Genomic DNA, 25,382 nt, shown 5'->3' on the forward strand with positions numbered 1-25,382 from the left:
TGGGGTCATGCATCTTGTACCTGCCGCTTCGTTCAGCTCATATTCTCAAATGGCTTTTCGTCGCTGGCTTTAGGATTTCTCAGCGACCCAATGACCCTTCGAGCTGTGTTTCCCAAGCATTGTCTGAATCACCTGGGATCTCGCTACAATGCAGGTTCTGATTCGGCAGGTTTGGGATAGGGCCCCAGGGTCTGCATTCCTAACTAGCTCCCAGGTGTTACTGATGCTGCTGGTCAAATGTTCACACTTTGAGGTTTTATGGCTTTTTCTTCTTTAAATCAAGGAGTCTTTCTTCCTAGAATCATTCCCGGTGTCCCCGTGCCGAATCCCACACAAAGTAAAGGTTCTCACCGAGATCCAAGGCCACCAGCCCTCTCAGTGTAATTGAGACACAGTCTACACTGGTTGCTTAGTACCTCAAAGCATGAGCTCATCCTGACGACAAGCTACGCTGTCTAAGGGGGAACCATCTGACCAGGGGAGCTGAGACACAGCCCTGGCAGGCCACGGACTCCTGATCAAATGCCACATGTGGGCATTTCTTAAAGGAAACAGATCATAATCGCCATTCAGGCTGGCACAGCACCTTTCGGTTTACGGGTCAGCATTCATTGGGTCTTTCTAAGGATTCTGGGAGGTGGGCCGCAGGGTCGGGGGACATCGTTATCACCCTCATCAACATCCAAACAACCGTTTGGTAGATGAGGCTGGGAGGTTGTGTGATGTGCCCAAGGTAACATGCCAAGGACAGAGCCAGCCTGAAGCCAAGGGCTAGGACATCCCGGGTGTGTCTGCCCAGCCTCCCTGCTTTAGGGGACCACCCCACCCAGCCATGGGAGCCTGGTGGGTGCCCATCCTGGGACCTGACCACGGGGGTCAGGCAGTGAGGACAGACCGGTGTAAGGGACACTTCACAGGCCAAACTGACATGGCTTAGTGACCAACTGGCCGTGGGAAATGAGGAAAGGAAAGTCCAAGGGCAGGAGGCCATGTGAGCTCTGTCTCTTAGTCCCGGAGGAATCTGACTTAATCCCCAAACATCGGAGCCTCGCTGCCTCACCTGTAAAATGGGGTGATTGTTTTGGTCCTCCCCATTTTTTTTCTTTATTGAGGTAAAAATCACACCACAGAAGTCACCATTTTGGGCTTCCCTGGTGGCGCAGTGGTTGAGAGTCCGCCTGCCGATGCAGGGGACACGGGTTCGTGCCCCGGTCCGGGAAGATCCCACATGCCGCGGAGCGGCTGGGCCCGTGAGCCATGGCCGCTGAGCCTGCGCGTCCGGAGGCTGTGCTCCGCAACGGGAGAGGCCACAGCAGTGAGAGGCCCGCGTACCGCCAAAAAAATTCACCATTTTAACTATTTTAAAGCAGAGAAGTCAGCGGCATTTAGTACATGAAAACTGCTGTGCAATCATGACCACTACCTTATTCCAGAACATCTGCGTCATCCCCAGAAGAACCCCCTGCCCACCAGCCATCAGTCCTCACCCCCCTTCCCCCAGCCCTAAGCAACCACTAATCTGTCTTCTGTCTCTGGATTTGCCCGTTCTGGACATTTCTCACAGATGAAACCTACACTATGTGGTCCTTTGTGTCTGGCTTCTCTCACTCAGCATGTTGGCCAGATTCATCCGCGTGGTAGCACGATCTTCACTCCTTTTATGGCTGAATAATATTCCATTGTACGGATGGACCGCATTGTGTTCCGTTCATCCATGCATGCACTGATGGACGCTCGGGATGTTTCCAGATCGGGGTAATTTTATACCTCCCTCCTTCCTTGGCCATGAGGATTAAATAGGATGCTGGCCCGACATGGTAGAACCTTCTCCCCGGAGCCTGAGCTACCAGGCAGAGCTGCGCGTGGAGAGTGAGAACAGGAAATGAGGCTGTCCGGGTTGAGGAACTGAAATTCACGCAGCCACGCACGGCTGGTGCAGGACTTTCGTTCCCGAGCATTTCCGAGCATCGAGGCCGCTTTTGGGAAGCCAGCACACTGTTCCTAGTGTTGTTGGAGGAACAGGAGAACCAGCTCCAAAGTGTTTAATTAAATTGCAGTCTTGACTTGAGGGGGAGGCGGGCCACACCTCAGATGCCTCGCGCCTTGTTAAGGCTAAGACAACACCAGCCAAAAGAACTCGCAGTCTGTTTCCATGGCAACCACTCTATTTCCCTTTTCCTCATTGGTCAGCCTGGACGTTTGGGATCCCATGACCACACTTGGATCCCAACAGCCCCATCACTGGCCAAACTCAGTGGGAAAGTTACAAACCATGTGCCCAAGTACCAGCCCAGGACCTGGCACAAGACAGATATCCGATAAGTCAGTCTCACGCCCACCTCCAAAGACACAGGGAACCTGGCTTTTAAGCCCTTCCAGAACTGCAGGCCAATGTCATTTAAATTATCAAGGCCGGAGAGACTGCTTTCCTGGGTGCCTGTTTGGTGCTTATCTGACAATGCTCTGGCCAAGAAGATTGCTGACGTTTCTGAAAATCCGAGAGTCACGTTTTGCTTACAAATGTCTGCCACTCGGGATTTGGCATGACACTGCAAAGTCAGCTGAAAGTCTGAGATGAAAAACCTGTTGGTCTGAGTGACATTTTCACAGCTGCCCACACAGACCTCTGTCCCCCACGCATCCTGAAGGAGGTCCTAAGCCCATTTGACCTCCAACTAGTCAATGCAGGAGGAAGTTCTCATTTAGTCGCTAACTTCCTTCCTCTGAACAAACAGGGCAGACCAAACACGGATGTGCACACGGGCGCATCACCTGGAAGGCAGAGCTTGACCCCATCACATATGCATATATGAGTGTGTGTGTGTGTGCCTGTGTGCCTGTGTGTGCATGTTCGTGTGTGTGTGTGTGAATGCATGTGTGGGCACATACACACTAGGATGGCAAAATTGGCCAGAAGAAGTTTGGTACTTGGGGTCACTGTCACCCCTGGGGTGGCACTTGGTCCCCAATGGGCCAATGGCACATCTTTCCAGTCTGAGGTTGAAAAGTTGAGGTGCAGCCCTGGACAACCTTGGTGGGGGGCACCTGGGCCCAGGACTCATACCAGGGGACACACACTCTGAGCACCCTCTGTGAGAGGTCCCAGCACAGCCGTCTACACCTGCTGCTCCCTTGACCATTCAGCCTCAACATTCTGGTCTACAGCATCCAGGTTGGGTCCAAGTTCTGGAATCCATTAGAAACTCATCCCCTCTTCATACCAGCTCTGTGATGAGACCAGATTCCTGAATGCCTCTAAGCCTCAGTTTCGTCATCTGCAAAATGGGTCAAATACCTACCTCACAAGTTGGTTGTGAGGATTCAATGAAAAAGAAAAAGATGTGAAAGGCTTGCCTGATGGGGATGGTGACTATTTTTCTATCCCTATCTGTCTGGTGAAAATGCCCTCCGAGGTCCACAGTGGCTTCCTAACTGCCAAACCCAACAGGACAGCCTCGAGGACTTCCGTGGTGTTCCAGTGGTTAAGACTCCATGCTCCAAATGCAGGGGGCCCAGATTCGATCCCTGGTCAGGGAACTAAGATCCCGCAAGCTGCAGGTGCGGTCAAAAAAAAAAAAAAAAAAGTCCCTCCAACAGGACAGGCTCCTTGCCTTCCAGCCTCTCTGCTGGCTTTCTGTATCTGCCAAACTTACACACACTCTGCTCAGTTTCAAAGTAGGGCCCTCCTAGGCACACACAGTCATGTGGTCACTCGTCCCATGAGTGTTTCTTGAGGACCTACTGTGTGTCAAGCACAGTGTCAAGCACTAGGGGGCACAGATAAGACCAATAAGGGTCCTGAAGATGACAGAGGCTGTTTACTAAGCACTTACTACGTGCTAGGCGCCGTCCTAAGCACTTACACGTAGCTGCACGTTTTTCTATCCCAACCTCTCTGTCCGGTCAGCACTGCTTCCGATCCCATTTCACAGATGGAGAAATTAAGGCTCAGAGAGGTGAAGTGATAAGAAGCCAGACATTCCTTTTCTCTGCTTACATCTAGAGCAGCAGTTCTCAAAGTGTGGTGCTCAGACCAGCGGCAACAGCATCGCCCAGGTACACATTAGACTGAATTCAGAAACTCCGGGAATAGGGTTTGGAAAGTGAGTTTGAACGAGCCCCTGGGGGATTCTGGTGCCTCCAAAGCCTGAGAACCACTGACCTAGAGGAAGAGGTGAGAAGAGAAGATGGGGTTTTCAGCTCGGAGGACCCACTATCCCGTGGCCAGGAAAGGGAGTGAGAAAAAACGTCTCATGGGCAGAAAAGTTGAAGTGCCCAGAGTTCAGCCTCACCCACTTCCTCCCCACCAGCACCTTTTATTTTAAGGAATTGATCGTGTAAAGGAGCTTCCCGTAAGGTGTGTCTTCTCAACACTAGAATTTACAGAATTTGAGGCATCTAGGCGTGGTTCCCTGAGCATCTCCCCATCAAAGACCAGCGGGACTGTCCCCGCAGAGTCTCCCCCTTCCCCCGAATCCCACAGCCCAAGACAGAAGAGCAGTATTTAGACAAAGAGCTGCTGAGCTACGGTACCGGTAATAGGGAGTTTTTCTGTGACCTCTATATGTCTGCTGACATAAGCCATCATTAACAACGATTTCCAAATGCATCACAAAACCACAGATGAGAGCCCCATCTCAGGGGAGCCATCGACCGATGACAAAGCAAGGTTGGGAGCCCCGACCCCAAGGACCATCGACACCACCGCACGCTGCCTTCTGACCTTCGCTGAGGTGGCCCCAATTCGGGACTGTGGCCACCCTCCCCTCCCTCGCTCAGTGAGAGTCTTGTTCATGAAGAGATGGTCCTCAGAGGGCGTTCATAAAACTCCACTCTCATAGAACCTGACCCTTTGGTTGGTCTGTGAAGCCTCATCACGGGCCAAGGATGGGTTATCAGTGTGAAACAGCTCCTGAACCAGTCAGTCCCACAGCCCTAAGGACCCCTCAGGACCTAGAGACCCCAGGCAGGGCCCACTTGGTTCAAAGTCCTGCTCCTCTTTTCAAGGCTCCTTGCCTTCACTGACTACGTGTAAGTTAATTTGCAGCATAAAGTCATTGTCTGAAAAGTTCTTGGGATATTGCCTGGCAGAACTCTGCTCAGAAACACCGGCAGGGGGCTTCCCTGGTGGCGCAGTGGTTAAGAATCCACCTGCCAATTCAGGAGACACGGGTTCGAGCCCTGGTCTGGGAAGATCCCACATGCCGCTGAGCAACTAAGCCCGTGCGCCACAACTACTGAGCCCGCGAGCCACAACTACTGGGTCTGAGGTCTGGAGCCCGTGAGCCACAACTACTGAGCCCACGTGCCTAGAGCCTGTGTTCCACAACAAGAGAAGCCACCGCAATAAGAAGCCCACACACCACAACGAAGAGTAGCCCCCGCTCGCCACAACTAGAGAAAGCCCACGTGCAGCAATGAAGACCCAACGCAGCCAAAAAGAAAACAAAAGAAACGCCGGCGGTGGTCACTAGGCATTCTCTCCTTTGTAGCCCCTTCCTCCCCCAGCCCTCCTCTATACTCCTCTCCACCCTGCATTTCCCTCTCTCTCTCCTATCAACTGCCTTTACCACCCCCTCCCCTTCTCCCATCTCTTCCCTCCTCCAGCTCCAGTCTAGGGCTAGAAAGGAGGGAGGGACTTAGGAAAAGAGAGTAGAGGTAAGGCAGGAGGCGGAGGAATATGAAGGAAATAGGATGACGCAAACAGGGAGAGATTACCACAGAGGGCATGGGAAAAGGGGAGAAGAAAAGAGGGGGGTCAGATTTATCTGGAATCACCAAGGCCACCAGGATGAACTGCTCTAATAAATTTCCCAAAAACTATAAATGGCACATAATCCCCACCAAGCTCTTAATGACTCCCTGCCCTCTCCCACCCCTCCCACCCACACTTGAAATCTCCTGAGGCTCAGAATCACTGAGGGACAGATTCTGACTGGTCACACCCAGTATGCTCACCACGGTGACCCTGACACAGATCCACATTGATCCAGGGGCCCTGCCTTCTCCCAAAAAAGACCCTTGTCTTCCCCTCTGCCTTTTCCCAAAGCTGGCACTGGCTGGAGGACGAAACCCAGAGGAGACAGAGGATCTGCCACGAGTCAAGCAGTGTGATGTTTCCTCACACTTTTGCAAATGCTCTGAACAATTTTTTTCATTACACACAAAAACACATACTAGGTGTAGAATAATTAGGAGCACAAACAAGCGAGAAAAAAAAAAAAAGCCTCACCACCTAAATAACCCTAGAAAACTCCCTAAGTGGCACCTAAGTAAACCTTTGGGTGCATGTCCTTTGATCTCTTTAGCTGCTTTCACATCTGTCCAATTCCTGTCGTATCCCCAGCACAAACCACAGCGCCAGCCACATAGTAGGCACTCAATAAATATCTACCGGTCAACAGAAAGAAAAAAAGAGAGAGAGAGAGAAGTAATCATTTCATAATTTCCATCCAATACCGAACTTCAGAGCAAGACAAAAGAAAGGGGGAAGGAGACAGCAGGAAATTGCCCCAGAGCTGGGCTGAAGCTGCCCTTACCTTATATAGACTCCCTAAGAAGTTATGCAAACAAGGTTCAGTAAGGGAAAAAACAACCCACACTCCAAAAAGCTGAGCTGTCAGCTTCCACCAAGCAAGCTCCCTAGAGCGGGCATGAAAGGAAACAGGAAAGAATTCAAACATCCTGCCGCCTGGGGCAGAGGGACAGCTGGCCGGTTGCCACAGCTGCATCATTTCCATCAAGTTGCTGATGTGGGAGCCCAGGCAGCGACAGACAAAGACCTGGAAGTGCTAAATGTCCTCCCTCTCTTGGACACGGAGAACAAGGGCTCCATGGATGTGTATACAGTCCTTGCATGTGAGATCACACTGTCTCTGCACATTGATTCTTTGTCCCACCCCTTCCTCAAAGCAGTAGACTTCTCAAATGATTCCTTCCTCGTTGCATTTTCGTGAAGTGAATGACCCAGCTTTCCTAGTTTGACAGAGAACACAAGAAAATGGAGTACAGAATATAGCCAGGGGAAAAGAAAGATGATGACTTTGGTAGAACCCTCAGGGAACGGGCTGATCTGGAGACCCAAATTATCAGGATAGCTAAAGGTTTTCCCTCAGTGACAGCACCGTAACTTTTTTTTTAATGACTACTTTTACTTCCTTAAATGGCAGTCAGCGTGTTACATCTGGCTTCACCTTCTGACTTAGAGAACAGTGGCTGTAACCAGTTCCTGGAGGCTCTGAGTACATAATTGCAGCGTTGACAATGAGACACTCCGAAGACACTGAAGGATTCGGTGTCTGATTGCCTGAGCACTGTGTCCCGGTGTGCACGGCTCTGCATTCTCGTATCCACTTTTTATAGTTTTGCTGTTTCTTCCACTGCTGTTAGTCATTTGACAAACACTTGTTGACAATTTTTGGTTCAAAGACTTTGCTGAATAAGACACAATATGAACCCTCAAAAAATACACAATCTAGCGGGGCAAGTAAGAAAAACTAAGTGTGTGGACACAATGAAGTTAGCACCATAGGCACGAGGCATCACAGGGCATATGGGAACATCAAAGAAAGAAAGAAATTAACTCTTCCTGTGGGGTGGTGATCAGGGAAGCCTTCACAGAGGAGGTGATGTTTGAACTGGGTCTTGAAGGATGACCTAGAGTTCACCCAGCTAATGAGGGTAATGAGGAAGAAGGGGGCCCATGTTAACAACTTGAGGGATAGATTCTGACAGAACTCCACAGACAAAAACACCAGCTTCTGCGGGTAAGTTCAGAATGCCTTCCTCTACCAGTCCCTCTCTCTATCTCTGACTTGCCACAGGCTAGAGGGGCATATAATTAGCTTATTATTACTGTGTGTAAAACAAGAGTTTAAAGGCTCAGTGACATCCCTGAGGGCTCCTGCAGTCTGCTCACCCTGCACCAGGAGACCAGGAATCCTGTTCCCTGTGACATCTCCAGTGCCCACAACGGTGCCTGACACACCGTCCATGCTCAGTAAACATTTCTCGAGTAAATGAGGAGCCTCTGCCCATCTTCTTTAGCAGCTCAGAAGCACGTTGGTCCCCAATCCTCAGCTGCGTCACTTCACTGAGAGATGCTATCTTATAAGAATAAAACCAATCCCCTCCCTGGATTTTAAAGGTGTAGATTCTAATGAAGAGACCAGCAGAAATGATCAGATGTGGACAGACAGGTAGCAATTACCTGGTCTGGACAAATGTGCCTTGTAAATAAAAGCACATGGGAAGGGCAGCCCAAGAACACGGTGATGGTAGGATTAGCAACGCCTGCATAACGTGGGGGTTCTTCTCTCCCTTCCCTGCTCATCACCAAGCATGGGGCCCCAGAGGTGCAAAGCAAATGCCAACCCTCAGCAGCTCAGAGATCCAGGAAACCCAGGTTCAAGTCCCCACTCTGCCTCTCTCTGCTGTGTGACCAGGGCTCACTGGCATCCCCTCTCTGATCCCCAATGTTCTGAGCTAGGTGTGTGGGGGGGTTTCTCTGTCCCTGCCTCAGAGCCCCCGAGTGGTGGGGACAGACACACAAGTGGTTTTCATCCCCGTAGCTGTTGACACTCGCAGCCCTGGAGTCTGCCCACACATTTACAGCTGCGTCAACTCACTCTTTTATTGATTCTCTTAGCTACTAACGCACATGAACATCCAAGACAGACCTTCCGCTTTCCCTTAAGTACCCATGTCCGATGCAACAGTTGCAGGCAACGAAACAACTTCTGGGCACCAGCTTGGTGCCAGGCGCTGAACTGGAAGTTTATGAAAACCCAGCCGTGGGTCCGGTGCTGTGTCTGGCTGTCAATCCTCATCAGAATTGTGGAAGGGCTCAGAACTGAACCTGGCACAGAGGCAGCGCCACTAAAAACGCCAGACAGTGGTGATGACAAGGACGTGGCTGGCTATTTCAGGGCACACGGAGGCAGCGGGAAATGAGAGCCGGGAGACGATCAAGTTCAGTGAGCACGAGGGGCGGGGCTGAGGGTGTCCTGGGCGCAGGGGTTTGGAAAGGGGCCGTGGGGGAAAGCAGGTCTGACACGGAGGGAAAAGCGGCAGGCAGAACCACAAATGTGGACGTGGGAAGGAACGACAGGAAGACCCAAGGCGAAATTCTGCAAGGTCGTAGGACAAAAGACATGGGAATAAAATGCATGCTGTTCAGGCAAAATCAGTCCTCTGACCCCACCTCCCTGCACACGCAAGGCCACCACCCTGCTGGATTTCTGTCAACCCCCTCACCCTGTTTCTTCTTTTCTTTTTTCCAAAAAAAACCTATTTATTTATTTATTCTGCGCCGGGTCTTAGTTGTGGCACGTGGGATCTTTCATTGCGGCATGCATGCGGGTTCTAGTTCCCCGATCGGGGATGGAACACGGGCCCCCTGCACTGGGAGTGCAGAGTCTTACCCACTGGACCACACCAGGGAAGTCCCACCCCCTTTCTTCTCCACGTTTTAAAAACTAAGATAGTTACATACCATAAAATTCACCCCTTTCAAACGTACAATTCGTTGGTTTTCGGTACATCCACAAGGTTGTGCAACCATCACCATTGTCTATTTTCGAACATTTTCATCACCTCAAAAGGCGACCCCATGCCCATGAATAGTCACTCCTCGTCCCCCGTCGCCACTCCCGGCAACCAATAATCTGCTTTCTATCTCCGTGGATTTGCTTCTTCTGGAAACTTGAAATAAATGGAATCACACAACATGTGGCCTTTCAAGTCTGACTTCTCAGCAATAATGTGTCACTCAGCGTCATGTTTTCAAGGTTCACCCATGTGATAGCATGAATTAGCACTTCATTTGTTTTTATGACCGAGTAATATTCCATTGATGGATGGACCACATTTTGTCTATCCGTGCATCAGCTGATGGACATTTGGGTGGTTTCCACTTTGGGGACTGTCAATAATCCTGCTGTGAACATTCATGTACAAATTTTTGTGTGTTTTCGTCTCTCTCGGGTAGATACTAAGGCATGAAATAGCCAGGCTTAACCTTTCAGGAACTGCTAAACTGTTTCCCATGGGGGCTGCACCAGTTTCCCTTCCCACCAGCAGTGCATGAGGGTTCTGAATCGCAATATCCTCTCAACACCTTTTATTATAGTCTCCTTGTGATGCCTCACTGTGGGTTGATTTGCGTTTCCCTAATGACAGTGATGCTGAGCATCTTTTCATGTATTTACTGGCCATGTGTATGTCTCCTTTGGAGAAATGTCGATTCAAATCCCTTGCCTAGGGCTTCCCTGGTGGCAGAGTGGTTAAGAATCCACCTGCCAATGCAGGGGACACGGGTTCAAGCCCTGGTCCGGGAAGATTCCACATGCCGTGGAGCGGCTGGGCCCGTGAGCCATGGCCGCTGGGCCTGCGCGTCCGGAGCCTGTGCTCCGCAACGGGAGAGGCCGCAACGGTGAGAGGCCCGCGTACTGGAAAAAAAAAAAAAAAAACGTAGCAGAGTGACAATTCTTCCCTGGGAAGAATGGAGGCATTTGAATTACGGAGTGTTGCTCCCCAGAGACCATCACAGGCTCTTCACTTGAATAAAGGCAGAAAAAGTACCTCTGAGCTGCATATTCTTATAAATGTACCACCAGCCAGAGACACAGGCCTCAGGTCTGCCCCTTGGCATTCAAGAAAAAAGCGTGTGGAAAATTGTTAAGAGGATAGCTCCTAAGAGTTCCTATTCCAGGAGAAAAACAAATTTTTTTTCTTTTCTTTTTATTGTATCTATATCAGACGGTGGATGTTAACTCAACCTATTACGGTCATCATTTCGTGATATACGTAAAGCAAACCATCATGCTGTACCCCTTAAGCTTATACAGTGGTGCATGCCAATTATTTCTCAATAAAACTGGGGGAGGGGAAGAGGAAAAAAAAGAAAAGAGCTCGCCCTTGGTCTTCCCTCCTTGTTTCAAAAGAATTTCAGCTGCAAGCGCTGCAGGGGGTCAGGAATGGTGGCCAGGAGCACAGGCACTGGGTGAGGAGCACAGCTCCGCCTCTGTGCAACCCCGGGCCAGTGACTTTATGGCTCTGAGCCTCAGTTTTCCTGTCTATGAAATGGGAATGACAACAGGGCCTACAACATGGGGTCACGGTATCGATGAAATGAAATCACGATTACATAACTCTGGCTGGCAAAACAATGGCCCCTAAAGATGTCCACAGCCTAATCTCCAGAACCTGTGACTCTGTGACTTGACACGGCAAAGGGGACTCGGTGGGTGTGATTAAATTAAGGATCTCGGCATGGGGAGATTATCCCGGATGATCCGAGTGGGCCCAAAGTCATCACTCAAATAGGGAAGAGAGGGAGGCAGAAGAATCAGAGAAGTGGCATCGCGAGAAGGACTCAACCAGCCATCGCCGGCCTTGAAGGTGGAAGAAGGGGCCACAAGCCAAGGGATGCAGGCGTCTCTAGAAGCTGGAAGAGGCCAGGAAATCAGTTCTCCTTTCAAGCCTCCAGAAGGTACACAGCCGGCCCACACCTTGATGTTAGCCCAGTGAGGTTGATTTTGGATTTCTGCCCTCCAGAACTCTAAGATGAGAAAAGTACATTGTTTTAAACCACTAAGTTTGTGGTCATCTGTTACAGCAGCCACAGGAAACTCATACAATGACCTCAGCACAATTCCTGGCACAATAAAAGCCCAGTGTTCACCATTATTTTTGAAGTATTACTATTACTTATTATTGGCAAGGAAGCTTACACAAATACACGGATGATAAAAAAAGATTAAGTACGTGAGGAAAAATGAGACAGATGACCAGAAACTAAGTCCAGAATTAAACAGGATGTCAGGCAGGTTAATTTCAAATACACTGATGAAATAAAACACAAAATGCTGGGGTTCCCTGGTGGCACAGTGGTTGAGAGTCCGCCTGCCGGTGCTGGGACACGGGTTCGTGCCTCGGTCCGGGAAGATCCCACATGCCGCGGAGCGGCTGGGCCCGTGAGCCATGGCCGCTGAGCCTGCGCGTCTGGAGCCTGTGCTCCGCAACGGGAGAGGCCACGGCAGTGAGGGGCCCATGTACAGGAAAAAAAAAAAAAAAACAAAACACGAAATGCTGAAGTTAACAGCCCTGCCTTCACATACAGGCCTCTGGGCACCTGCCCCTGCAGAGGCCACTGAGTGGAATCTGAAAAGCCGAAAGCATCAAATTAAGTCGGTGAGGAATGCAGCCACGCACGGGCTCCGGGGCAGGGAGCTGGGCCAGAGGCCAGTGCGGGTGAGGGTTTCAGAGCCTCGGCACCTGCTGGCACTCCATACAGGCCACTGGGCTGTTATATTGGCAGAGGGAACAGCGGGCCGTCCAGGGCTGAGCTCAGCTCTCAAACATCTCAGGGAACTGTGTTCATTCATCTATTCAACACCCACCTGGAGAGAATGCCAGGTGCTGATGGTACAGCAGAGAACCAAGCAGAGCAGGCTTCTGCTCCCCAGGAGCTCAGATTCTAGCAGGAGAGTCAGACACCAAACAGATACATGAACAGTCATGTGGATATAGCTTGCGGAGTTAGGAAGTGCTACAGCCCGCGACTTGGGTCCACACAAGGGAGTGACACACCCACTGGTGAAAAAGGGATTGGGATATCATCTCACACCAGTCAGAATGGCCATCATCAAAAAATCTACAAACAATAAATGCTGGAGAGGGTGTGGAGAAAAGGGAACCCTCTTGCACTGTTGGAGGGAATGTAAACTGATACAGCCACCATAGAGAACAGAATGGAGGTTCCTTAAAAAACTGAAAATAGAACTACCATATGACCCAGCAATCCCACTACTGGCCATATAACCTAAGAAAACCGTAATTCAAAAAGAGACATGGGCCACAATGTTCATTGCAGCTCTATTTGTAATAGTCAGGACACGGAAGCAACCTAAGTGTCCATCGACAGATGAATGGATAAAGAAGATGTGGCATATATATACAATGGAATATTATTCAGCCATAAAAAGAAACAAAATTGAGTTATTTGTAGTGAGGTGGATGGACCTAGAGTCTGTCATACAGAGTGAAGTAAGTCAGAAACAGAAAAACAAGTACCATATGCTAACACATATATATGAAATCTAAAAAAAAAAAAGAAAAAAATGGTCATGAAGAACCTAGGGTCAAGACTGCAATAAAGACACAGACCTACTAGAGAATGCATTTGAGGACACGGGGAAGGGGAAGGGGAAGCTGGGACAAAGTGAAAGAGTGGTATGGACATATATACACTACCAAATGTAAAACAGAGAGCTAGTGGGAAGAAGCCGCATAGCACAGGGAGATCAGCACAGTGCTTTGTGACCACCTAGAGGGGTGGGATAGGGAGCGTGGGAGGGAGGGAGACGCAAGAGGGAAGAGACATGGGGATATATGTATATGTATAACTGATTCACTTTGTTATAAAGCAGAAACTAACACATCCTTGTAAAGCAATTATACTCCAATAAAGATGTTAAAAAAATAATAATAAATAAATAAATAAAAAGAGAGATTGGAACCAGGTAACCACGACGGGTGGAGATGCTCCACTGAGGATACCACCGCCAGAGACAAAGTCTCCCTTTCCAGGATCTCGCCATGGAATTGAAGAAACAGACGCACGTGTAACCACCGCAGAATGTGATGAGCATCACAAAGGCAATGAGGGCATCTGAGTGGAGGGGATATTTCCACTGGGCCTTGACGGATGTATAGAAGTCCTCCAGGAAAGCAAAACGGACGAGGACAGGGCCGGAAGAGGGAAGATTGCGCACAAGTCCCAAGGAAAGGGGAGGCAGGGCAGCACAGTGCAGGGGAAAGGCTGGGAGCCTCGGACACAGATCTGGATTCAAAGTTTTCTACCTACTGTGCCATCTCAAGCAAGTGACTTTTTAAAAAAATTTTTGTTTATGGGGTGAAACATTCTTTAAGTTCCATAGTGCTTTACAATTTTCAAAAGTGTTGCACACATGATTTCCTATAATCCCATAATAACCCTTTTTTCCCGCTACCCCTAACTTGCCCCTCCCCCCCTCCCCTCTCCCCACTGGTAACCACTAGTTTGTCCTCTATATCTGTGAGTCTACCAAGCAAGTGACTTTTGACTCTCCAAGGAAACCATCAGATTCCTTATCAGTAAAATGGGGCTGACTCCTACTCTGGTCCGTTGTACATATTACATACACACCCCTCGTGGATAAGAAAAATTATAATAGATGAGCCAATACATGCAAAGCGCCACACACTGCGGGGCATTTGGCCTCCATGGGGTCAGAATCATGTGTTGGGAGTGTGCATGCGTGGGGTGAGCTGGCGAGCATCCCATCCTAAAGGACATTCCATGTCATCTCTAAGCATTTGGACCTTACGGGCAAAAACTACAAAAGGTTGTTAAAGGGAGAGAGAAGTCTCCCCACCCCCGCCTGGACTGCAAACTCACCAGGGTCAGGAAAGGGTCAACTCAGCACTCAGCAAAGGGCTTCCCTAGAGCAGGCACTCAATAAATATCCCAGAGAAGGAAAAGCCAGCGCCAAGGGCGAACCCCAGGAAACACCCACACTTATGGGGCACGAAAGGGAAGGAGAACCAGCAGAAGGAAGCAAGAGCAAGAGATGAGAAACAGAAAAGGAGAACTAGGCAAGCTTTGCAGTGCAGAAGCAGAAGGATGGGAAAATTATCTTTTCAGTGAGTAGTGGTCGCTGACGAAGGCTGGAAGGAGGGAAAGTGGAATAAAGGCAAAGAAACGGGGCTTCCCTGGTGGTGGTGCAGTGGTTAAGAATCCGCCTGACAACGCAGGGCACACGGGTTCGAGCCCTGGTCCATGAAGACCCCACATGCCGCGGAGCAACTATGCCCGTGCGCCACAGCTACTGAGCCCACGTGCCACAACTACTGAAGCCCGCACACCTAGAGCCCGTGCTCTGCAACAAGAGAAGCCACTGCAATGAGAAGCCCGTGCACCGCAACGAAGAGCAGCCCCCTCTCGCCACAACTAGAGAAAGCCCACGTGCAGCAACGAAGACCCAACGCAGCCAAAAATAAATAAATAAAATAAATAAATTTATTTTTAAAAAGACAAAGAAACGGCCACTACATTTGCCACCAGAAGGAGACAGAGGACCTGTGCACAGGGTGCCAAGCTCTGGTTATGGGGGGGACGCCAGGATGTAACGAGGTGAAAAAACGATGGGAGATGAGGACGTAGATATAACATCTATATGATCCACAAGCAATACTTTCAAAAAGTTTGCATTAACGTCTAAAGATTTTCAAGGAGCAGAAACTCAATTCATTTCAACTAATTGAACACTTTTGCTGAACCACAGACACCCTACTTACCAGGAAAAGGGACATCTAGCAAACTTCTCCATGGGAGATGGGCCCACAAACTCCAAAGGAAGCACAAATATCACCCAGAAGAGCTGTCACAAAGCCCACGCATCTCATGACACAAAGAAGCGACACAATGCAGCTCAGGACCTCCCAGCAACGGATGTGTGGGCCAAGAAGGCAGTGGGAGAGTGAATTTTGCAGAAAACTGTGAGGTAATGTCTCAGTAGCCCTTCAGGTGCCACTTAAGACTCAGCACCCAACATTGTTTCTGGAGCAACAGAAGCGATGTTTCAATCAATGTTTGTTGAATACTGAGGAACAGACTACATAGCACTTTACAATGTCCAAAGCACTGTCACAGATTTACAGCTTCCTTTTGACCTCATATTGCCTTAGACTCACTAGACAATTTCTCTTCATCCCTTCTCACACCAATTTCTAAATTTGAGCAAAGCTAGGGGGAAAAGATCCACATGTAGAAGAGCAAAATACATAGACCGCCACTTGTACGTGTGTTGTACAGCTGCACAGGCAGAGGCCATGGACAGCAAGTGTATTTGTCTCTTTCCCGTTCCATCCCTCTTGCAGTGACAGCAAAGATTCTCTCCTTGACTAAACTGTAACCAGGCTCTTCTGAGCTCTTTTTCAACTAGGTCTCAACTTCTGGACTTCTGTGTTCATCCCTGCCTTATCCGACTTTAGCAAGGATCCTGCCAAGTCAGTTGAGCCAGAATCCCCCATCCTCCATATCCGATCACCCTCGATATCTAAATTGGGTTCCTCATCCCCACCCTCCCCCGGTGATGTCTGATCACTGGCCTGCCTTCAGCAAGTATCCCGTTAAGTCAGTTCAGCAAGAATCCCCCGTCACCCCTGACCCTTCCTCTTGGTAACTTTCTATCCACGGATCCCCACCTTGCTCCTTCACTATAAATTCCCACTTTTCCTTGTTGTATTCAGAGTTGGACCTGATCTCTCTCCCCTGTAGTGGTCCCTACACCTACCCCAACAGTCCCCTGAACAAAGTCTGCCTTACTGCTCTTTAACAAGAGTTAGAATGAATGGTTTTTTTCTTTAACAATAAAGACACCCCCGTTTCCTTAGGAACCATCCCACTGCCACACTCAGTCCCTGGTGGGGCTGATCCCATCCCAGAGCGGCATTACCTATACCTCAGCTAATGCATTTTGCCACTATTCTTGGGAGCAGAGCAGACTAGAGAAGGGGGCTGTGAGAGAGAAGGAGAATGCATGGTCAAGAAGGGCCTCTTTCTTAAATATCTATGCCAAGGGGTCAGGCAGCCTCTCCTAACATACCTCCCATGATGGGGGTCTTACTACCACCAGTGACAGCCCATTCTAACTTGAGGCCAGTTCTTCCTCAGGCAAACCCAAAATCTGTCCCTGAAATTTCTACTGTTTGGTGCTCCACTACATGGGGTTGGGGTGAGGGTAGGAACACTGAATAAGTCCACACCTTCCATAAGACAGCTCCCCAAACATCTGAAGACAACACTCCTGTCCCCCTGAGGTGTCTCTCCTAGTGAAATACGCCCCATTTCCTCAGTCAGTTCTCACATGAGAGGTTTTGAGTTCCTTGCCCAACCTGGATTCTCCTCTCTTAGCCTGTCCCAGCCATCTACTCTGGGTGCTATGACCAGGACTCCTTTAGAGGGAAATGAGAAAGAACCCTCTCAAGCTGCCTTAAGGAAAAAAAAAAAAATTAATTGGCTCATGAAAGCAAACAGCCAGGAGAGAGCTTCAGGCATGGCTGGATCCAGGAGTTTAAGCCATGTCATCTGTTCTCCATCCTCCATCTTTGGCTCTATACCTGAGTTCTCAGGTTCCCTCTCCAAATGGTTGATGGGTGCTGCAAGCCCCAAGCCTTCAATGTGCTTACAGATCTTAATCCCAGAGAAAGATAAAGGGACCCAAAGTCTAAGGGATGGAGCTGATTGGTTTGACTTGAGTCACCTGGGCCCAACCCTGAACCAATCAGTTAACAGACTTGTTAACAGTTAATGGCTTAATCTGATTGGCCAGATCTGGGTCATGTGCCCTCTCAGTGGGGAGAGGCGGAGTCAACCTCACTGGAACTACATTGGCTGAGCAGGATTATTATAAAATGACAGGGAGAAGTTCCTCCAAAGGATGGCATGCTGGACAGACAAAAACATGCAACCCCACATCTCTCTGTGAGTGATGTTTGAGCTGAACACTCCAGACTCACCAGAGCATCATGGGAATATCATCTGCACCCAGACAGACCACCTTCCAAAGTGCTACATTAACGGTAACCACATTTATTGAGCAGCCACTCTAAACCAGGCATTGCCCTACAAGCTTTATGTGTATCATGTCAATTTGCCCTCACAACCCTGTACACCATGTGCAATTACTATCCCCATGTTACAGAAGAGGAAACAGAGAATCTGGGAGACTTGACCAAGGTCACACAGCGCAGCAAGGCTACAACTCAAGGCAAGACACCTTGGCTCCAACATCGATGCTCGTAACTGTAACTGATCGGCTCTAAAATCTGCACCAACAGAAAACTGGATTCATTCCCAGTCGGCTGGATTCTTTCTAAAATAGAACTGCTTGCAACAGAGTATTTTGGGGTCCATCAATAAAAGATGTATTAAACAATGCTACATTTATATGAGAACATTCTGGAGCTACTTTATAAATTTATTTATTTATTTTTGGCTGTGTTGGGTCTTTGCTGCTGTGCGCGGGCTTTCTCTAGTTGTGGCAAGCACGGACTACTCTTTCTTGCGGTGCACGGACTTCTCATTGCGGTGGCTTCTCTTGTTGCGGAGCATGGGCTCTAGGCACACGGGCTTCGTAGTTGTGGCACGTGGGCTCAGTAGTTGTGGCTCGCGGGCTCTAGAATGCAGGCTCAGTAGTTGTGCACGGGCTTAGTTGCTCCGCGGCATGGGGGATCTTCCTGGACGAGGGCTCGAACCCGTGTCCCCTGCATTGTCAGGCGGATTCTTAACCACTGCGCCACCAGGGAAGCCCAAAACTCCATTGCTTTTTTTTTTTTTTTTGCGGTATGCGGGCCTCTCACCGCTGTGGGCCCTCCCGTTGCGGAGCACGGGCTCAGGACGTGCAGGCCCAGCAGCCATGGCTCACGGGCCCAGCCGCTCCGCGGCACGTGGGATCCTCCCGGACCGGGGCACGAACCCGTGTCCCTGCATCGGCAGGCGGACTCCCAACCACTGCGCCACCAGGGAAGCCCCTGGAGCTACTTTAAAGGCTGGGCGATGACAATAGAACATCAGCTCCATGAGGACAGGGGCTTTCTCTGCATCTATATTTATCCTCAGTGCCTAGAACAGTACCCTACAGAGTAGCCGCTCGTATACACTGGAGGAAGGAAAGAGGGAACGAACGAACGAATGAACAAATTTCTGAGCGTTAAACTATATCTGAACTATATCTGGTTTTTATTCTCTTCTTTCTGCTTAGTCTTGCTTTCTGAGCACCCTGCAAAGGACGTGTATTACTTGTAAGGTACAGAAACAAGACATGATTTCATAGACAACTCGAGCCATTGCCCCAACACACACACATGATCTGTAAGCCCTTATGCTGAGATCAGAGAGATCACGTGACCAGTCAATCTGCGAAACAGCTCCTTTCTCCTTTGCCAGCTGAGCCCTGGCTCCTCCCCACTGCCCGGGGCTCTGTTGGGGCAACCAAAGGCCCTCTAGCACAGCTCGGTACCCATTCCCTCCCCATCATCTCTTCCCCCTCCGATCTCTCTGGTGCTCTCAGACCACGTACGTTACTTCCACAACAGTTAAATCCACCAGTGAGGTGACAATCACAGTGATTACCATTTATGGAGCACTTACTGCATCTTTGGCACCATGGACCTGCTTCCTTAATCCTTAATCTGGCCAGCCCAGAAAGCTGGGCTGCTTTCTTAATCTTAAGAAAGAGCAGGGCTTCCCTGGCGGCGCAGTGGTTGGGCGTTCGCCTGCCGATGCAGGGGACACGGGTTCGTGCCCCGGTCCGGGAGGATCCCACATGCTGCGGAGCGGCTGGGCCCGTGAGCCATGGCCGCTGAGCCTGCGCGTCGGGAGCCTGTGCCCCGCAACAGGAGAGGCCACAACAGTGAGAGGCCCGCGTACCGCAAAGAAAGAAAAGAGAAAAAAAAAAAAAAGAAAGAGCAGATGAACTTACCTGCTCCAGGTCCCACGACTGGCAAGTATTTGAACCCAGGCCTGTTTGAAGCAGCCCAGCCCTTCAACCACTGTGCTAACCACCTGTTACCATGTACTGAGCACATACTGCATGCAAGCCCAGGCTAAAGGTCTCATGCACGCCCGCATGGGGCCTACTGCGTGCCAGCCTGGGGTTGAGCGCCTCTCACGGGCAAACCCAGAGTTGAGTGCCTACTGTGTGCTGAGCTGGGGCATGCACTGAAAGCTTCAGAGCAGAAAGCACACTGTCATCCTAAGTGCTAGGAGAATAAAAATAATACCATAAAAAGTAACAGTAACACCAGGGAGGTGCTGGGCTCTCCTTTTAGACGTACTATTTCAGTTAACCCTCTCGGTCACCGTCAGAGGCAGGCACCATCAGGACCCGCATTTTACAGAGCAGAAAACTGTGGCACAGAGAAAGGGATGTCCTTGCCCAAGGCCACACAGCAAGGGGCAGAGCTGGGATGTGAATCTAGAGCTTTTCTGATTCCCAAGGGTTCTGGCTGTTGAAATACAGAAGGGATTGCACTAGACTGGTTTGCTGGCTCAATCCCAGATGGACAGATACAGGGGAGAGGAATTCTGCCCGGAGGGAACCTCCAAAATCACTGGCCTGCAGGCTGGGAGTATTACACAGGGTCAGGCCACAGATGCACAAAGAAGGGTGTGGGGAGCTATTGGGCAGGAGAGGTGGGTGGGGACCAACGGACTGGAATGGCAAGCAGGCAGCCTGTAAATGCAATGGGCAGATGGGAGCTATAGATGGTTAATGAGCAGAGGAGAAACTTGATTAGAGCCCTTCTTTAGGAAGAGTTATTCCCAGTGGGGGGTTGGGGTGGGGTAGAATGGTTGTAGGACAAGAAAGAACAAGGGCTGAGGGACTGTTGCAGTAAGCGCGGGCCATGGACCTGTTCTGGGTTTGCCCCTCTTCTGGAAGCAATATGACCTCCCATCCACTTTTCCCTTAGGAAACCACCCTCCCCCACCCTGTCTCCTGGTTTGGGTGGGCCTGCCCCTCCCCCTCTCCAGGGGTGGGCACCGATCCAGCTCTAGCCAGCCAGAATGGCGGAGATTGGTTCACAGTGGGCATATGAACCCAGCCAGGCCAAACAGTGGCTGTCAGTCTGGAGACTTCCATTGAAATTGGTGGCAAAGAGTCTGTCTCTCCCCATCTGGATGGCTTTGCCCACAGCCCGGAAGCTGGGATGGTTAGGGGGCATCTGTTATCACCGCTCAGGGAGAACCTGCCCTCCTGCCCCCAAGAAGGGCAATAAAGGAGGAAGACAGAGCTAGCAGCAGCAGGAGGGGAGGTTGAGTTTGGGCAGCCTTACCTGCAGCTGCTACTTGGCCTGGACTTGCCAACCGTGGAAGCCACACTGATTTTTTTTTTTTTTTTTGCTTAAGCTAACTGCACTGGGCTTCTCTCACTGCCCCTGACAGATCTCCCACCATTCCACACGGACTGAAGTTTGGGGCAAGAAGCAAGCGCAGAGGCGGTGATGGAGCGCTTAGTGCAGCAGGAAGGGGGCCAGGTGAGTCCAGCGCCAGACGAGCCAGTGTGGGGCGCGGAGGACTCCAAATCCTGCCGGCAGAAAGAAACAGGAGGACGAGGGCCCAGCGACTTTCCAGATCCATGACCTTCAGGAAGCAGCTCCTGCAGACAAGGACAGGCCAGCCTGGGGGCTGAGGAGAGGTGACAGGGAGAGGCTGCACGGGCACATTCCATTCTGGAAAACCTGGGGGAAGGACAGGAGAAGGAAGACAGTAGCCAGAGAGCACAGGAGAGGTGAAGGAGGGTGTTGCAGACAGACGATGCCCAAGGAGGGGCTCTCAGGGAGGAGAGAGAGCCCGGGGACCCTCCACCCCCTCATCCCCACAGTGCAGACGGAGGGGCGACCAGGTGCTGTTTTCAGGCTCCCAGGTCCGCTGTGACCTTGTGAGAGGTTTGGAAATAGGAAGGCTGGACCAGAGCGGGAGCCTGTCTGCAGAGCACGGGAGCCTCAGGCCTGTCAGGACACCTGGCTGGGGATGAGGGCCACCAAGAAGCCTCCCTGCATCACGCGAATAGGCAAATGTGTCTTTTGTAACCTGCAAACAACCCCACAAGCCCTGACCAGAACCTGCTGTGTCACTGAAGAATCCTCATGGCTTAGCAATGAGACCCTAAACCACTTCCTCAGCAAGAAGGGGCCAAGAGCACAGATCTCGGAGCCAGCCTGTCCGGGTTCAAGTCCCAGCTCTGCCACGGCCTTGCTGTGTGATCTCTGGCAAGTCACTTAACCTCTCTGGGTCTTGCTTTCCTCACCTATGGAAGTAACAGAGACAAGGCATGTCCAGCGTAGTGACTTGCATATAGAAAGTTACTACTCAGCGTTCTGAATCCTTGGTCACTGGGTTATGAGGACACGGCAGTGGGATGGAACCAGCTTTTCTAACACAAAGAAGAGCAGACACGGCAACCATAACTCGCCTATACATTTGTCCAACAGATGGCTAGGGAAGGAAGGTGGACTTCCAGCCAAAGCAGACGGAGCCTTCAGATCCCACAGCCCATTCATAAGATCAACAAACAGCAGGGAGAGCATTTTTAGTTCTCCCACCAGGCCCTCCCCACTCCCATTCCTGTCATTGGGGGAAGGGTCTGAGTAGCAAACCGCAAAGCTCCAGGGAGGGAGGAAGTGTTCTCTGACCACAGCCTCGCCCCATGGCCGGGAGCATCTGTTCGGAACCTACTCACAGGATGCCCTTTCTTCCCGGGGTCACCTTCTCCTACTCGATGGAGAGAACAATAGCTTCAGAGGCAGGGGGCGGGGGGCAGGGGAAGACCCCATTTTGATGGGGGGTGGGGTGATGGATGGCCGGCAGGAGGAAACTGCTACCTTACTGTCCAGGGAGGAAAGAAGCCGGCCTATGAGAAAGCCTCAGGGCCAGCAAGGCAAAAAATACTGCTGAAACTCCCAGTTATGTACCAGATGGGGTGAAAGCCAGGAGTCTGCACTTACTCCACTTGTAAAAGCAGTCATCGTGGCGGCGGAAGGATAGAGGTGGTTCAGAGACTGGGCTCCTCTGCCAGGATTGGAACCCAGCCCCCACTCCCACCCCGCTCTCCACAAGAGGCCCGGTGCACCTCATTAGATGTGAGTTGCTAAAGTACTTCACACATCTGATATTTTAAACAATCCTCCAAAAACAGTGAGTGAACGTCTAGAGGCAGCTCTTAGGAAGACGTTCTAGTTGAAAGAAGATTTAAAAAAAAACAAACCTCAGTACCACCCAGCCCATAGCAGACACTTTATAAACATTCTTTTAATTAGAGTAAATGCAAAATACCATTTGAATAAAGGAAAGGGGCCGTCGCATGATCCTGGGCACGATGAGTACTTTTTATTTATTTCACAAATGACCATGTCGTTTGCACAGGCACTGACTCACCAATTCTCACAACAGCCCTCTAAAATTACAGGAGAGGAAACCAAGGCCCCGAGAGGTAAAGTAACTTGCTCCAAACCACACAGCTAGAGGGTGGCCACGCGGGGATTCCAATCCACCTTGCTGACTGAATCCCCACCCTAACCTCCAGGCTGCACTGCCTGTGTCTGAATCTACCTGTTTCCAAGCTAGAGACCAGAGCCTGGAAAAGAGCCCATTCTCCAATCTCAGCTTTAAAAGGCCCTATTACCAATGATGCTGGGCCTTTTGCTTCTATGGGGTGGGGATGGGGGGTTGTGGTTCTACCTGCGTGCGTTCTTTCCTCCTAATGGTTCAACACACCGCAGGGAAGGGCAGAAAGTTTACAAACCCTAAGGATTCTGTTTGAAAGATTTCTTACATAAGTAGAAACCTGTTTAACCGCCTCACAGATCAAAATACATTTTCAACCCCACCCGACCCCACACCACCTTCCGGGTGCCCCTCCCGCCCCCCACCAGTGCCTATCTACCCACAAATATGCCCATTCTTCTGACTTTTCACACCACAGATTGGCTTTGCCTTTTCTATCATTTCATATACATGAGATCCTACGGTGGGTACACTTTCATATCTGGTTCTATAGTCTACAAATAAAAACATTTCACCAGCACACGGACAATGATTGTGGGAGAAGGGGGGTGGGTGAAGCTGACCGTTTCTAGCTCCTGCAATAAACGCTAGGATTGTTTTTATTGGGGCTCACTGACCGGCGGAAGGGGAAAGCGTGGAGGGCTGGAGCCAGGAGTTTGGAAGGGGAAAGCGTGGAGGGCTCGAGCCAGGAGTTTGGAAGGGGAAAGCGTGGAGGGCTGGAGCCAGGAGTTTGGAAGGGGAAAGCGTGGAGGGCTCGAGCCAGGAGTTTGGAAGGGGAAAGCGTGGAGGGCTGGAGCCAGGAGTTTGGAACAGCGGCAGTTGACGGTGGAAAACTAGCGACCCGCAGGAGGCAAAGGAGCTTCCGTGCCTGAAAAGGTTACCTTGGGAGAGAGGAAGCCAGGCGGTCGCCTCTGATCGCTCTGGATGCCCAGAGGGGAGAAGGCTTTGTGAGGCTTTAGAACGCTCAAATCTGGTTCCTACAGTGCCAGAGGCGCCCAGGGTGGCCACAGGCTCCGCCCAGTTTGGCCTCTGCCGCCCCTCCCCGGCACTGACAATATCCCAGAAGACGGGGAACTCCCCCAGATGGCGCGTCTCCCTACCTGTGCACTGTTGGATGAAGTCCTGATATTCCGCTCCCTGCTCGCCGGGGACGATGGTGGAGCCGTCATACTTAAAAGTCACCCTTTGGATTGGGAGAAGAGAAAAACACACACACACACATCAGCGTTGGTAGCTGCACAGTGCCGAGCTTCCAGCAGGACAATCTAAAAGATGCTCTGGCTAGGGAGAAGCCAGCTTTGGCTTTCCACGCCGTCCTGGGTTAAGGCTGCGGGACGACAGCACGGGATGACCCTTCATCCGTCCGGTCGGGAAGACCGCTCAGTGCACCAGGCCCCTTGCGAGCTCGGGAGTGGGGCTTGGAGAGCAAAGGAAAGTTCCTCACCAGATGACGGCCGAGCCGTCGTCGCGCACCAGGTTGTACGCCGTCCGGCAAGCCTCTTTGTCGATCTTGGTGGCCATCGCCGCGATGCCGCAACGTGGATACTGCGCTCGCAGCGACAGATAAGCGCGCTCCGAGACGGCTGCAGGGATCGGAGCAGAGCGGGGCGGGGACGCTCCAAGGGCGGGCGGGGGGGCAGCGGCGGCGACAGCGGCTAGGGGAAAGCGAGCTCTGAGCTCCGAGCGCTGCTCTGGCTCCGAGGGCGCCGTGAGCGCGCGCCAGACCTAGGCCGCGCCGCCCCGCCCCCCTCCAGCCATTGGCCTCCCAGGACGCATCCAGCCCCGCCTCCTCTCGCTATTGGTCGTAGGGCCTCGAGGGCGGGGCGTCTTTACGTGACAACGACCAATCCCAGCCCGAGTGAGTTGCGCAACTCTGCGGTGGGGGCTGGAGGAGGGGACTTCTTTCCCCCCGCCTCCTCCTTCCTCCTCCTCCTCTTCTCCCTACCCACTCTTCTTCTCTATCCCCCAGCCCTTTCCTCCTTCTCCCACTCCCCCAGCTCCTCCCCCCATTTCCTCCTCCCCAAGCCCTCTTTCTCCTTTCCCTCTCTCTTCTCTTGTCCTTCTCCGTCCTCACTCCTTGAGCCTGTCTCCTCATTTTCTCCCTCGCCTCCCCTCCTCCTCCTTGCTACTCCCATTTCCGTAACCCGCTCCCTCCTACCTATACTCACCTCCCCTCTAGTGACTTAATGCATCAAACCCAAGGAGACTGCCCCTGCCCCAGTGTATGGCTCCCCGGTTTCTAGGTAGGGAGGAATTGGAAAGAATTAAGCAT

The 25,382-nt window shown here is 51.1% G+C and overlaps 1 protein-coding gene across 1 annotated transcript in view; it reads right to left on the reverse strand.

Moving 5' to 3' along the window:
• The window catches only part of COTL1 (coactosin like F-actin binding protein 1), a 42,517-nt gene extending 17,761 nt beyond the window's left edge, over positions 1 to 24,756 (reverse strand). Inside the window, exons 1-2 of the mRNA XM_024735480.1 lie at positions 24,555 to 24,756; positions 24,211 to 24,293 (exon numbers count right to left, since the gene is read on the reverse strand). Coding sequence (XP_024591248.1) covers positions 24,211 to 24,293; positions 24,555 to 24,631 — 160 coding nt within the window. The 5' untranslated portion in view covers positions 24,632 to 24,756. The remainder of the gene's footprint in view (positions 1 to 24,210; positions 24,294 to 24,554) is intronic.
• Positions 24,757 to 25,382: the final 626 nt, after the last annotated feature.

Source organism: Neophocaena asiaeorientalis, unplaced genomic scaffold (genome assembly GCF_003031525.2).
Source record: "Neophocaena asiaeorientalis asiaeorientalis breed wild unplaced genomic scaffold, Neophocaena_asiaeorientalis_V1.1 scaffold40, whole genome shotgun sequence".
Taxonomy (NCBI): domain Eukaryota; kingdom Metazoa; phylum Chordata; class Mammalia; order Artiodactyla; family Phocoenidae; genus Neophocaena; species Neophocaena asiaeorientalis.